At 43.3% G+C, this 15,396-nt stretch overlaps 1 protein-coding gene across 1 annotated transcript in view; it reads right to left on the reverse strand.

Moving 5' to 3' along the window:
• Positions 1 to 14,626, reverse strand: part of LOC122662315 (WD40 repeat-containing protein HOS15) — a 30,417-nt gene extending 15,791 nt beyond the window's left edge. Inside the window, exons 1-3 of the mRNA XM_043857913.1 lie at positions 14,451 to 14,626; positions 12,314 to 12,459; positions 11,792 to 12,221 (exon numbers count right to left, since the gene is read on the reverse strand). Of these exons, the coding sequence (XP_043713848.1) occupies positions 11,792 to 12,221; positions 12,314 to 12,459; positions 14,451 to 14,511 (637 nt within the window). The 5' untranslated portion in view covers positions 14,512 to 14,626. The remainder of the gene's footprint in view (positions 1 to 11,791; positions 12,222 to 12,313; positions 12,460 to 14,450) is intronic.
• Between the last annotated feature and the right edge of the window lie 770 nt (positions 14,627 to 15,396).

The following is a 15,396-nucleotide window of genomic DNA, read 5'->3' on the forward strand; positions in this document are numbered from 1 at the left end:
CAATTAGAGGGCGCAATAGCAAAGAACTGAAACAAACTATGGATGGTATAAAAGAGACTTAGGAGAGATTAAACCTGGGAAATAAATTCAGAAGAATTAAGAGTAAAGAAGGTAAGAGGATGTCACTGGGAAAGGGAGAGAGAGAGAGTACCTGAGACAAGAGAGAGAATTTAGAGTAGAAGAGAAAGGGAATGCACAGAGCTCTTAGCAGCCTATGAAAACAGAAAATTTCACTCAATCCATTTTATAAACTGCCCACCCAACGATGGGTTACAAGATATAAATAAAAGAAAATCAAGAGACTCCTAACTAGACTCTAAACCTATGAAGGAATCAAATTCTAAGACTAAAAATAGAGTTCCAAGCTAATTTGGACTCTCAATCCTACATAGTTAACACCAATAAAGAAATAATTAAATAAATTGCAAATTACAAAATATCCCATTAAATAGAAAATACCCTAGACAGCTCTTTTGAACCATAAAACCAGGTCCAAATAATTAAATAAACTTCAAATTCAAAACAACAACAACAAACTCAGCCTTATCCCAACTTAATGGGGTCGGCTACATGGATCCAAACAAAACAAATAGAGGAAACAGACATATACTCAAAAAAGGGGAAGAAAAGATAGGAGAAGAGGGATGGGAAAAGAGATGAGAAAAGACAAAGGAAAAGGACAAATGGAAGATGGAAAATAAATAGAGAGATGAAAGATAGTAAGAGAAAAAAGGTAAAGCCCAACAACACGTCAGGATTATCACAGCTAAATGGGGCCAGCTACATGGATCCTTGCCCTCCAATAGGCTATGTCCGAGGTCATACTTGGGACCAGACCTAGACTATGCATGTCCTTCCTCACCACTTATCCTATAGTCATTTTAGGTCTGCCCCTAGCTCTTTTAGCTCCTTCAATCAGAATCATATCGCTCCTCTTTTTTTTTTCTTTTTTTTTTTTTGGTAAATAAATATATTACCGAACCCCAAGAGGGGGTAGGGAAAAGCGAACCAAAGAATCAATGTACAAGAAAGAGAAGAGGAAAAGAAGGGGAGGGGGGGGAGAAAGAAGAAAGGAAGAGAGGGGGAAGGGGAAGCAGACTACCAGCCTACGCAGAGGAGGAGGACCGCAAAAGGGCAGAATCAAGGCCCCAAAAAGTCAAAATGTGCCTATTTCTATGGCTGTCCTGGCAGTGCCTCTGACGGATACTACTAAGCTTGGTGGACACATCAAAGGAGATGGCTTTCCAAATCACATCAAACGATCTAGAGTTGGAAGTCCATCTCCTGAGGTTCCTTTCGATCCAAATATGATGAATAGAGGTGTTGAAGACGAGCTTCCCAATAGTGTCACATATGGAGTTCCAAGAAAAGGAGTTAATCAACCAATGCCATTCGCGGTCAAAGCTTCTGATCCTTCTACTACGCGGCCAGATGGAGGATAAAGCCTTGTGCCAAATGGTGGAGGTAAAGGCACAGTCAAAGAAAAGGTGGGGGATGTCTTCTCGGCCTATCCAACAAAGGTTACAAGAGGGGGTAGCTGGGATATTGCGGTGGATGAGAAAGGCTTGGGTGGGCAAGCAAAGTCTTAGGGCTCTTCAAACAGTAAGGCTGTGGCGGGGGATGTGGCCTTTAAACCAGATTAACTTATGCCAGGGGACAAAGGGGCACGGGTCCCTGGAAAGGTTCCAGGCAGAGGAGGAAGAGAAGGTGCCGTTGTGGGAAGGGAGCCAAGTGACCTTATCCGCTCGATTGGGGGGATATGAGGCAGCGGGGGGAGGGTAGCCTAAATGAGAGTGTAGATGGCAGGGTTGAGGGAAGGGTTAGGGAACCAAGAGCCAGAGAAAATGAGGGAGACAGTGGCAACCTTAGGGAGGCCAGAGTAATGAATTGCCCTGGGGCCAAGAAAATTATAGAGAATTCCTAAAGGGTGCTAAGGATCCAGCCAAAGAGAGGTGGAGGAGCCATCAGAAATGGAAGTGGCGATGCCGCGGAGGGCCAGAGGGCGGAGGGAGAGAATCTTACGCCAAATCCAAGAGGAATTGACATGGATTGGAACAGTCCAGATGGAGTCCGATTTAAGAAGGTGAGAGTGGACCCAAGAAACCCAGATAGAATCCTGGCGAGAAGAGATTCTCCATATGAGTTTAAGAATGCCCGCTCTGTTGGAGTCACGGATACGCCGGATGCCCAGGCCACCCTCAGATTTCGGGAGGCAGATGGATTTCCAACTAACAGGGTGGAGAAATCTCGAAGTGTCGCAACCCTTCCAAAGAAAGGCGTAGAAGAGGCGCTCAATGGACTGGATGGTGGAATTGGGGATATAGAAGATACCAGTCCAGTAGATGTAGGTTGCTTGGAGAACTGAACGGATACATTCAAGTCTGCCAGCATAAGACAGAAGCTTGCCTTTCCAGAGCTGGAGACGCTTCCGAATGTTGTCAAGCATGGGAATGCAGTGGTGGGAGGAAAGCCTGGCCGGGATTAGGGGGAGACCAAGGTAGGTAACAGGAAGAGCCCCTAAGGAGAATCCTGTCAAGAGGCGGAGGGCTTCTTTTGAGGAGTCCGAGATACCAGAGAGAAAAAATTTGGATTTAAGGAGATTGACTCTGAGGCCAGAGAGAGACTCAAAAAGAAAAAGGGAGTCCATGATGGCAGAGATGGAGGAGTGGGAAGCTTTAGAGAAGATCATCAAGTCATCAGCAAAGGCCAGATGGGAAAGATTGATCTGCTTGCATTTAGGAATAGGGGAGATGAGGTGGAGGTCAGTTTTGGTTTGGAGGCTCCTGGATAGGACTTCCAGGGCCAAGGAGAAGAGGAACGGAGAAAGAGGGCAACCCTGGCGGATACCAACTTTGGAGCGGAAAAAGCCAGCGGTGGAGCCATTAACTAGGACTGAGAACGAAGGGGTGGAGATACAGGCATAAATCCAACGAATGAAAACTGGAGGGAAGCCCATGAGGGAGAGCACATCACAGATGAAATCCCAGCGGATGGAATCGAAAGCTTTGTGGAGATCGATTATTAAGAGAGCAGCCAGGGAAATCGATTTGCGATCGAAGCCTCTGACGATCTCAGAATAGAGGAGGATATTATCCGCAATGTTCCAGCCGACGATGAAGGCCGACTGGTTGGGACTAACGAGGGAGGGGATGACCTCCTTGATCCAGTTGGCAAGAATTTCGGTAATGAACTTGTAAATGAGATTGCAGAGGGAGATAGGCCGACAGTCAGTCAGGGAAGAGGCCCCGTCCTTTTTAGGGATGAGACAGATGAAGGTTTGATTGATCTGGGCTAGTTGACCAGGCTTGAAGAAGAAACTGCGGATGGCTTTAATGATCTCTCCCCGATTAGAGTCCCAGCAACTGAGGAAGAATCCCATACTAAAGCCATCAGGACCCGGAGCCTTATTGGACTTGTGGGAAAGGATAGCTTGGGAGATTTCGTCATCAGAGGGGATGGCGGTGGGAGAATGAGAGAGGGAGGGGGGAATGAACTTATCTATGAGAGTTGGGGGGATAGGGGAAAGGGAGGGGAGAGAGGGATTGAAAAGGGAGAAGAAGTAAGAGGAGGCAGCCTCTTTGATCTCAGAGGGAGAGGAGAGGGAGGATTCATTAGAGGCCACAAGGAGGGTGATGGAATTGGAGTTGTGCCTAGCTTTAATGGAGCGGTGAAAGTAGGCAAAGTTCGAGTCCCCAAGCTCCAACCATTTGGAGCGGGATTTCTGGCGAAGAAAACTTTCTTCAAAGAGGAAGAGGGAGGAAAGCTCTTCGGCGAGGCGCTTCTCGTCAGCCGCTAACGACAGATTAAGAGGGTCGGACTGAAGCTTGAATTGGACCTAAGAGAGATCAGAACGGCAGGAAGACAGCCTGGAGGGGATGTTGCTAAAGGTGGAGAGGTTCCACCTTCAGAGAGCAGATTTGGTGATCCGAAGTTTGCGGGCCAGGGCTACTAGGGGGAGAAAGGGAGAAGAGACCGGGATACGCCAAGCTTTCTTGATGGTGGGCTGGTAGAGGGGATGGGAGGTCCACATATCAAAGAACTTGAAAGGTTTGGGGCCAAAAGAGGAGTAGGTCTGAAGGAAAATAAGGCAGGGGCAATGGTCAGAGAGGCCTTGGACTAGGAAGGAGGCATGGGAGTGGGGAAGAGAGGATAGCCAAGTTTCGTTGACGAGAAATCGGTCAAGTTTGCAGGCGATGCGATCAGGGCCCACTCGGCGGTTATGCCAGGTTAAAGGGGAACCTGACCACCGGAGATCATCAAGGTCGAGATCCTCAATGCAGTCATTGAAAGAGCGGACAACATTAAAGTCTCCGCCGATACCCCAAGAGAGAGAACCCGAGTTGGGCTTGAGGAGGGAGAGGTCAACCCAAAGGGGGATACGGTCGATGGCTTGGTTGAGAGCATAGACCACAGTAAGAAGGAAGGGAGTGGGGGAGCTATGAAAAGAGAGGCGAAGATGGATAAACTGGGACGAAGAATGAGTAAAGGAGATATGAAGTTTGGAGGGATCCCAAAGAACCCAGATCCAACCAGAAGGTGAGTGGATGTAATTGGAAAGGAAGGACCAGAAGGGAGCGATAGAAGCAGCGATGCGAGGGGCATTTTCCCGGAGAACGCGAGTCTCAAGGAGAGCACAGAAGGAGGAAGAGGAGGATTTGATGAAAGAGCGAAGCTCGAGATGCTTGGCCAAGGAATTGAGGCCACGGACATTCCAGATAAAGCCCGACAACATGGCAACTAGTTGAAAGGGGGCAACTCAAACCTTGGAGGAGAGCTCTTGTATCGCCTTCAAGCATAGGCAACCGCCGGGCTACTAACTAATGGCCTGCAAGAGGGGAGGGGCAGAGCCACCCCAGGGAGGAAAGGGTGGAATCTAGCGGATAAGGCCAACTGGATTGGGGAGGGGGGGGCGATGGAGGAGAGACAGGGGGGAGATGAGAGGGCTCAAAAGGAGAAATGAAGGGATTCGAGGTGGATCGAGAGAGGGATGGGCGGGAGGAGAAGGGGTAGGGAAGGGGGTTGGGGTAGGATTTTTGGTAAAGGTGGGCTGGGGGTTGAAAGATGGGTAGGTTGTAGGTAAAAAAGGATGTAGGCTGGGTAGAAGCAATTGGGCTGGGCTAGTAGGTGAGCCAAGGTGAAGGGTTCAAAGGTGGGTGGGCCGAGGTAGTGGGCTGAGGTTTGGATGTGGGCCAAGAAAGGGGGGTCCAGAAAGGGAGGGTAAGAGGCCAGCAGATTCTCGAGAGTGGAGCCACGTGGGGGGGTGGGGGTTTGGAAGGATGGGGTAAAATTGTAAAAGAAGATTGTAAAAGGGGTGGGCGCTTAAAAAGCGACAAAGAGGGGGGGTTAAACCTTATCGCAGGACCCAAAGCTCTTTCACGCGAATGGCAAAGTTCCTGTCTCAAGGAACTCGCAGAATCCAAAGCAGGTTCACAATCGTCCAAAACACTAAAGGGATTAGCTTCGATGGGGAAACCAAGCTCAGAGAAATCCTCCGATCGCGATGGGAGAGGCGACAACACATGGCAAGACAGGGTCTTAGGCAAAGACAGGATCTCAGCAAAGAATGGAAAATGGCAATGCAGTCTTTTTCAGTTGACCGTGAGCGCGAGGCAGAGATGCCTGAAGGCAGGCTCTCGATGCGCGGAAGATCTCTGAGATCAGCAGAGTTGCCCAGGGAAAGGGCCAGAAGTCAGAAGGACTTCTCGTCGCTGCGGAGAGCCAGGAGGTGGGAGAACACTGCGATGCCGCCTAGGGCAGTTACGCCCCCTTATCCTACCTCTGCTAGAAGACAAGCCAGTCGACAGAGAAGCAGAGGAGGAGGAGGGGCCAACAGCAGAAGATCCGGCGTGCTCCATCGGAAGAGATGTTAGGGTCGACGATGAAGCAGGGAGAGGATCCAGAGACGCTAAATTTTTCAGGTGTTCCATCGGAAGATTTGCTGAGGTCGAAGATGGAATAGAGAGAAAACCCAGAGAAGCTGGAGTTGTTGAAGGAGCTGGCGCATCTTCAGGAACGACGATAGGAGCTTTACCGGAGCAGTCAAGTGAGTCGTGGCCAAAGACCTTGCAATGGATGCAATGTGGGGGGAGCCAATCATACCGCACTGGCTGTTCAAAAGAGAACCCATCTTCTTCCACGATTGTAATGGAGGAAGGAGGAGGTTAATCAGCAGAGATGTCAATGCATAGCCTTGCAAACGAGAGCCTATCCAAGCGTCTGGTGCGAGCATCAGAGTGAAGGGGGTAGCCCACGACAGAGCCGATTCTGCTGAGGCTATCGTGGCTCCAGTACTGAAGGGGAAGACCAGGCAGAGTAATCCACAAGGGAATGGAGCTGAGGTTGACCTTGTGGAGCTGAATGTAGGGAGTCCATTGACGGAGGAAGATTGGCTTGGTACCAACCAGCCAAGGTGCACCATCAAGAGCTCGAGCTTTCGCCTCTTCAGAGAAGAACTTGAAGATGAAGACACCATTTTCGAGGAGGTAGGAGTCCAAAGAGCCTTGTGCTTTCCACTGTTTGGTAAGGGAAGCCTTGACAATGTTGAAGGAAGGCCGAGTACCTAGGAAGTAGCCAACAAGGCAAGCCTGCCATTTGGAAATTTCGGGTGACAGGATGTTGTTTGGACAACGGGCAAAGGGGGAGCCATTTTCAAATGAAGAGGGCTTAACGTAGTGAGGTGCAATGCCAGAGCTTGAGGAAGGAGCAGGGGGGGTTGAGAGATGATCGAGGCCCAGGTTGTGGGGCCAGCAGGATGGGAGGGGGGAGAGGTGATGGTGGAGGTAGTGGTGGTGGAGGTAGTGCAAATGATGGGTGGGGAAATGGTGGAGGGGGAGGTGCAGGTGCAGGTGCAGGTGCAGGGAATGGAGTTGGGGGAGGAGCAGGGGATGTTGATGGCAGGGCCAGATGAGGAGGAGGAGGAGGAGGTGGTGGGCTTCGGAGTTGGAGAAGGGAGAAGGGAGAAGGGAGGGGGTGGTGGAGGTCATGTCACCGGGGCGTGGACTGTTGTTGTTGTTCAACACTTTAAGGTGACGTGTTGCAAAACCTAGTCTACCAAACCAGGACGGCGCTCCTCCTTACTGGGGTGTCCCTGGGTATCCATTGAATATGACCATACCACCTTAAACGACTCTCTCGGAGCTTCCCATTGATCGGGGCAACTCCCAAGTCCGCTCTTATATGTTCATTTTGTACTTTAGCCTTCCTTGTTTTTCCACACATCCAACGTAACATCCCCATCTCTGCTACACAAAGCTTATCAATATGACACTTCTTAACTGCCCAACATTCTGCCCCATACATTATGGCCGGTCGAACAACAGTCTTATAGAACTTTCTTTTAAGATTTAGAGGAATACGTCGGTCACACAACACTCTGGACGCACCTCTCCACGTTATCCAACCCACTTTAATTCTTTGTGAAACATCATCCTCTATGTCACCTTCTTTATTGATGAAGGATCCCAAGTATCTAAAATAGTCACACTGCAGTATCCCTCTTTCCTCAATTCGCACCATATCAGTATCCATCAAAGTGTGACTAAAATAAAAACATCCCATTAAATAGAAAATATTCTAGACAGCCCCATTAAACCATAAAACCAGGTTTGGACCTGATCCGCCATTCACTGAGTTTCCAGACCAAGCGAAGATGGTCCAACTAGGGATGTGCACCTGCATCACCTGCCATCAAATTTTCTGTTTTGCATGGGTTTCAGTTTCCTCATTCAAGTAAACTTCTTCAATATCCCAGAATTCAACCATCAAATTTCTGTCAGACTTTGAAAAGTTGTACAATCAACTTAATAGACCAATTGACCACAATTTCATGCACACCTGAGTTGTTTAGACCGAGTTATCTGTTTTTCTATCAAATCTAGTTCTGTCCCTATATCTGCAATCTTGTCGCAAGCTAAATCTCTCATTAGATTTACTCTGATTCAAGTTTAGTACTGCATTACCACCCCAGTGAAGAAAAAAATTTATTCAACAAGAAATCGTTCCCAGAAGTATCAAGAAATCCTCTTTCCTATCCTTTTTTTTTTTTTTGGATGAATGAAAATTTAAATTACGAAGAAAGAAGAGGGAATGTACAAGCCCAAGGGCCAACAAAACTGAAGCTAGCGACTAGCTGGGACACAAAATGGAGGTAGGAAGCTCTTTCCTATCTTAGTTGCCTTGTATTCTAGATCTTTGTTGTTTTTTTAGTATCTCTTTTTTTTTCTGCTGAAGATTTTGCTGAGCTGGTCCTGTAGTTGCATTTAGGTGAGGAAATTTGGATACAGCCAGAATTTTACATCAATCTGGTACTATGTTGATTGAAGGAAATTAAAGGATTAGAATTTAAAAACTGGTCTGGTGACATCAGGGACTAAGTTTCAGAGGAAAAGATTTGATTAAGGACCTAACAAGCAAATAACAAAAGAAAGTTGATGAATTAAATACATGAATAATAGTTGGAAATAGAAAGAAGTATAAACAGTTGCCCCATGGACCGTGCCTGTCTTTCCTTCTTTAAGTATTAAGAGTTTGACAGAGAAAATTTAATTTTAAAGTAAATGAACTTCAAGGAAAGCAACTCTTTTTTAACAAGGAATTTCACTTTAAGTATGTTATTCTGTATTTTGTTTACTCTGCTCATTGGATATAGAGAGAACTAGTGTAACTAGATTTTTCAAATATTTTGATTAAATAGATCAGACTGTTCAGACGATTCAGACAGCCAACCACTGAGCCATATTAGTTCAACCTCCACTCCATATTTAAAAAAACATTGATACTAATAATGGGTATTTTTGGGCTTTACTACAAAATTGTGTAACGACCAAAAGGGTCCATGTCAGACCAAATATACCCTCTTGATCACACTACATTAGTTACCACCAAGTTGGTAGACTGGTAGAGTACCCCAAACAAAACTTTTCTAATCAATGCAACCTCATAAAACATAATTTTTATTTCCCAAACTAATCTAACTAGAAACCTAAATAAAACAACAGTGACAACAAAAAATCTTAATAATGGTTCAAACTTTAAGAAAATTGACCAAAGGATTATTCACAGGCTAAGTTGGTAGAATAACCAGAACTAAACTTTTTTAATCAGTGAAACCTCTTAAAACATAATTTTTATTTCCCAAACTAATCTAACTAGAAACCTAAATTAAACAACAGTCACAACAAAAAATCTTAATAATAGTTCAAACTTTAACAAAATTGACCAAAGGATTATTCACAGGCTAAGTTGGTAGAGTAATCCAAACTAAATTTTTCTAATCAGTGAAACCTCTTAAAACATAATTTTTATTTCCCAAACTAATCTAACTAGAAACCTAAATTAAACAACAGTGACAACAATAAATCTTAATAATAGTTCAAACTTTAACCAAATTGACCAAAGGATTATTCACAGGCTAAGAACTTAAGTAAAACTTACCCATTTTTGTCAAACTACACAGACAGTAGTTTGACAAAAATACTTAACCTTTTTTTCACATAGACAGTGGATTTTAATTCCAAAATTTCTATAAGAATGTCGCCAAGAGGCCAAGTAGGAGTGAATTGTGAATAATTCATACCATCTAAAAGGAAAAGGCTTGTTTTCTTTTTCTCTCTTTCTTTTTTTTCTCCTCTTCTGAAGGTGACAGCTGGATAAGCATGGAAACAAATCTCAAGTTTCGACCAAGATGTCTCAGTTTCCCAGAAGTCTCAGACGAGATATGCTGGGAGTTTAAAAAATCCATGGTTTCGACCTGTTTTGACCAAAACAGTTGTTTTGGTCGAAACTTGGGTGGGCCAGGTCTTTATATTCCTAAGTTTCAATCAGAACTTCCATATCTCACCAAGTTCCGACAGAGAGCAGGGGGTTTCGGTAGTTTTGACTCTAGGAGTGTGATTTTGGCCCAAAACTTCACATTTCTTCACGCAACTTCGACAGATCATGCATCTACCAGCTGTATCAAGCATCCTAGAAGAGTGTTTGAACCTCCAAGCTCAAAGTAGAGACCCCTAGTCCAACACAACATCATGATAGTGGGATACATTGAGCTTGTCTGGCACTATAGAAGCAATGAGTTTGGGGGAGAGTAGAGGATTATGGCATTGGCACGTGCCATCCTTCACCCTAGTCCAGCACAACATCATGATAGTGGCTTCGAGAGCGTTAGATCAGCATCATATGCTAGGTATGGACCATATGGTGGATATGCTACTGGACCATCCTTCGAGAGCACCAGTTCATTTGGATATGGGAGTGGCCATGATGCATCTTCTGCTACATATGGATATGGGGATGGGTCATGCGCTGGGTCCATGAGTTTGGGGGAGATAGGGGATTTGAGCATTGGCGTGCGCCATCCTTCACAGTAGAGACCCCTAGTCCAGCACAACATTATGATAGTGGCTTCGAGAGCGTCGGATCAGCATCATATGCTAGGTATGGACCGTATGGTGGATATGTTGATACACCATCCTTCGAGAGTACCAGTTCATTTGGATATGGTAGTGGCCATGATGCATCTTCTACTACATATGGATATGGGGATGGGTCATGTGTTGGGTCATCTTTTGTCAACGGTATCTTCAGGTATCCAGTCCAGCCATGTGTGCCGGCTCCACCTCCTTACAGTCTCAGTAAGCCCTTCCATAGATTTAGATATCTCAAAACAAGTAGATGATGGGGCTTATAGATGGGCAATTATGGACTATTAGAACAATTGGGCCCAGATATGTCATAGGATACATATGCGGTGCATTCAGAGGAACGACTGCGACATCTTTAGTTGTACGCAACTCATGGATTAGACCCACCAAGAAACTCCGCTTGGAATTGAGTGAGTGTTGTATAATTTATGTTTTATTTGGTTAAGAAGAATTATTTAGTTTTCTAGCACTTCAAGTATATGTGAACTTAGTATTTATAATATGGCTAATGTACACTAACATTAGCATTCAGCATACACTAGTAAACTTGGGTCAATAACCATAAGTATAATTTTGAGTTTTTTTTTTTTTTTTTTTTTTTTTGTGAAAATAGTTCATGCATTGTGTTTAGAATGTCAAAAATAGGCTGTACAGGAAGGGGGGTAAAGAGTAAAATTCTGATTTTTTTTTTTTTTAGAATGTCAAAAATTTAGAATTGGTGAATAACTCGAGTTGGCTGGTAAAAAATCTCAGGTTTCGACCAATTTCTAACAAATCATCGAGATTTAGAACCTTGTGGTAAAGTCTATGGCATGTTGTTGCCAAAACTTGGGATCAAGTCCCACCTTCACCTTTCTACCAATCCTTCTCCCCCCCCCCAAAAAAAAAAATATATATATATATAAGGAGCAAATAAAATATGACCAACAGTATGATCTCGTAATATTGCAACAGGCTAACAGCATGGCGGCTCTATAGGAATTGGTGAATAAGCTATCAGAATTTTGAACCCCCCCCCAAACAAAAAAAAAAAAAAAACTGTCAGAACAAGGTTTGAAAACTCAGTATTACATGGTTCAAATTGTCTGATTCTCATTGGATCAGTGAATGACTTTGATAATCCAATCCTTCATTTGGATCAGGATCCAGAACAATCTGGATCAGCATCATCCCCTACTGATCCCTCTTACAATATCAATTATGAAACCATTGCCATGGGAATGGCCACCAACCACAACACTAGGTTCATTGGAACAAAACCAACCTCACAGTGTATCTCAATTCTCAATGGACTCAAGTGTTGGCTAGCAACCAAGAATACCATAGCGATAGGCCTGCAATTAGGGATTTTGAGGCTAATAGTTTAAATTTACCTCCACAAACTCCATTATCTTCGGACTTGACGGTGATCTTCTCTTCACGATCTCTGACTGGTTCTCTATCAGTGTTATCCTCATTCTGTTTTTCTTTTTCTTTTTCTTTTTCTTTTTCTATTTCTTTTTCTTTTTCTCTCTCTCTTTCTTTTTCTTTTTCCCTTTCATGCTCCTTATCTTTTTCTACTTTCTCCGTTTCCCTTTCCCTTTCACGTTCTCTTTCTCTTTCCAGTCGTTCCTTCTCCCTTTCTCGCGTTTGTTCTCGTTCATGTTCTCGGTCATATTCCCTTTCTTTCTCCTTATCCTTCTCTTTCTCCTTTTGCAGATTTTCTTTTCTCTCTCTTATGATTTGCTGTAGTTCGTTGACATCTTTTGTTATAAGATCCAGAGGTTGTAAGAAGGAGAAATCATCGTCCTCATCTCCAGCACTCTGGCAAGCTTAAAACAAGCAATGTTCAGAGTAAAATTCTAGAGCATTCCGTAGCTAAAATTCCCAATATAAAATGAATTGAGCACACTTACAGTAGTCAAGTTTGCTTCCAGCTCAAGATATTGAAGCCCTTTTTGCACGAATGTAACAAGAGCACCTGGTGGAACTAAATTTCCATCAATAGGGCTTTTGTTAATCCCTGCCTCATATCCTAAAGCAAAAGCAGAATGTGTGAAACCTGGAGGAGAAAGGAAAAATCAGAAGATATCACAAAATAATATGGGGGGAAAAGAGCATGAGAAAGTGGAAAATATAAGCATCACAATGAGGATACGAAATAACCATGAGACAGCAAGCAAATCAATGTTTTAGGTTCTGACAATACTATACAGTTCATTCTAACATTTGAGAAAATAAAGGATAAAGAAAAAATATGAACAAGGGTAAAATTATTTCACAATGGACCACCAATGATACACACCATGGACTAAAGAAGCGTGGAGAAAGGGCTGGTTGGTCCAACTTCTGTCCTAATTTGAGATTCAGGCTTATTTATCCAGTAATGGGCATGTCCTACTTCTATTGTTTTACAAGGATTAGCCAGTAGTTACATATTTTTTTTGTCATGGTAATCAGTCCTCTCACTATTAGGATTTACAACGTTGTTGAAGCTAGCTTCTTCTCCTTTTCAGTGTCTAAATTAGTTTTCTTGAGTTTTAGTAGGATTATGTCAGTCCTAGGGTGAGAAGGAATATGAGTCTTCATACTAATGCAACCTCAGGTTCCAAAAACCCTAACTATGGGCCCAACCTCTGCAATTCTGCAATTTCACAGCCTTGTACACTTGCGTGTACCCGTAATTTGTAATATTTTGACATTTAATAATATTAAATAGTATTTTTTCATTTGTAAATTTGCAATTGCATACTTTAGTTATTTTTATTGAATTTTACGTATTAGAGTACTAAATTATGTGTAGCATAGGCTATAGGTGACAAAGTATACAGCTAACGTACACCATACACTACTAAACTAAACAATCCAAAAGTTCTAATATGTTTAGAGATGGTTAATTAGGGTCTCACTGAAGTTTCGGGCCAAAATATGGCCATTTGACCACCGAAATGTGCAGAGTTTCAAACAAGTTTCAGTCGAAACCCGAAATTATTGTTTCGACCTTGATCAAAACCGACTCCTTTAACTATGGTCATTTTTTATGGTTATTCTTAAGGAATCCACACTTGTATGAGCCATGGACCATGCATGCACACAATGGTTTATATCTTCAAAACGTATAGAGCATAAAATGGGAGTTTTTCCAAACTTCTATGAATAACATTTTTTATAAGCACTTTTTTCTTTTATCCAATACTTTTTAATATACACTTATCACTTTAGGATTTTGTGGTTTTCTTTTTGTGAGGAATTTTTTTCTGAGTTGGATCAGCCAGGATCATCTTTTGCACCCCAGATCAGCCGATCAACATAAAACAGATCGGAATCAGCTGGGAAGAATGATGTTGCAATTATGATCCTTTATATACTGCCTTATATGCCATTTTCAAACCCAAATTGCTTGAACCAGTAGACAATATTACTTTCTTCTATCTTCCATCCTCTCTAATAGAAGTGTGACACATTGGTGTACGGGCAAAAGGGGGAAAATCAGAGTACCTTTAGCACATTAGCAATACACTTCTCAGCTCTTCAACCCTCCCCGAGTCATAATCTCAATAAACCAACTTGAACAAAAAAGGAAAGAAGCTGCAATCTTACTCGAGGCTATCCTACCATACGTTTCTCCTCCATCCTCCTCTATAGTAACTTAACTAGCTCTTGTAGCTCCTCCTTCAACCCTCAACACGAGAGAGTAGCAACTTCTAATTACCAACGTTTGACAATTGCCAAGTTATCACATTGTCAAACGCAGAAAATACTAAAAAAAGATATGGAAAATAGAAATCCATTCGAAGCCCCGGATCTTAAGGCTTTTAAAACCCAACCCCACAATGGTACACCAGAATCTAAGCCAATTAACCTCCGGTTACAGTATTCAAACCCTAACTAGGTTTGATTACAGTGATAACCCAAATATGATTGACGAATAAACCCTAAAACCCTTTTTTGGGGGGAAAGTGTCTTAAGAAAGAAACAATTTTTATATGTAATGCGTAGATAAATAAAAATGGAAGAAATGAAGCATGAGGAGACGAAGAGGTGAAAACCGACCTGATTCGTGAAGGTAACGAAAGACGAGGTAATTTAATTCGACGGAAGTGATGGAGGCCATCGTCCCTAAGTTGCCGGCGACAAGGGAAGCTCTGATGTAATGTAACAACGTTGCGCGGATAAGGGGAAAATCATGGGACCGAGCACCGAGATATCACCAAGCACAGGGATGGGTATACAGATCCACAAGTTTACAGAGAAAAGCAAAGCTTTTATCAGGGTTGTTAACAAGAAGAAACGCCCAGAAAAATGGGGTTTCCGTTTAGTTTCATCTCAATTTCTTTCTCTACTTCGTCACTTCTCGAAATGAGAGAAACTCGAAGATCCACCACCCGAAACCGTCGTTATGAAGTAATGGCAGGTAGTGTATCAAGAATCAAGAATCAGGATGCGGACCGTACCAACTAACCCGGCAGGTCCAACCACTTAATAAACCACCCAACCTCGGGCACACACAATAGATTGGGATCCACATCCTCTATTTCCAAAGCTCTACTTCCATCCTACTTCCGTGAGTTCAAAATGGGTTTGTTTTGAAGGAGATAAGTTTGGTTTGCTTTGTTTTGAACCGGTTAGATGGGATTGGTTTGAGGTTTAAAGTGGTTCAAATAGATGGGGATTGGAATTCAAAAAAATTTGAATTTTTTAAATAACCACCATTAGATGGTTGTCAGGACACATGGCACGCTAGAAACTCACGGAAGTAGGATGGAAGTAGAGCTTTGGAAGTAGAGGATGTGGATCCCAATAGATTGACGTCTTTTACATTCGATAACCTTCGATATTAGCCCTTACTTTTGGATTGACATCAAATTGGTATTGGCTGAGGCCGATATCGATTCCTGGTCGATCCTGGATCGGAAATCAATATCGGATCAAATGTAAAGTCATAAAAAACCATTTTTTAAATCAATTCAGGACAATACGAGCCAATTGGTATCGACAA

This window comes from Telopea speciosissima, chromosome 5 (genome assembly GCF_018873765.1).
Source record: "Telopea speciosissima isolate NSW1024214 ecotype Mountain lineage chromosome 5, Tspe_v1, whole genome shotgun sequence".
Classification (NCBI taxonomy): Eukaryota; Viridiplantae; Streptophyta; class Magnoliopsida; order Proteales; family Proteaceae; genus Telopea; species Telopea speciosissima.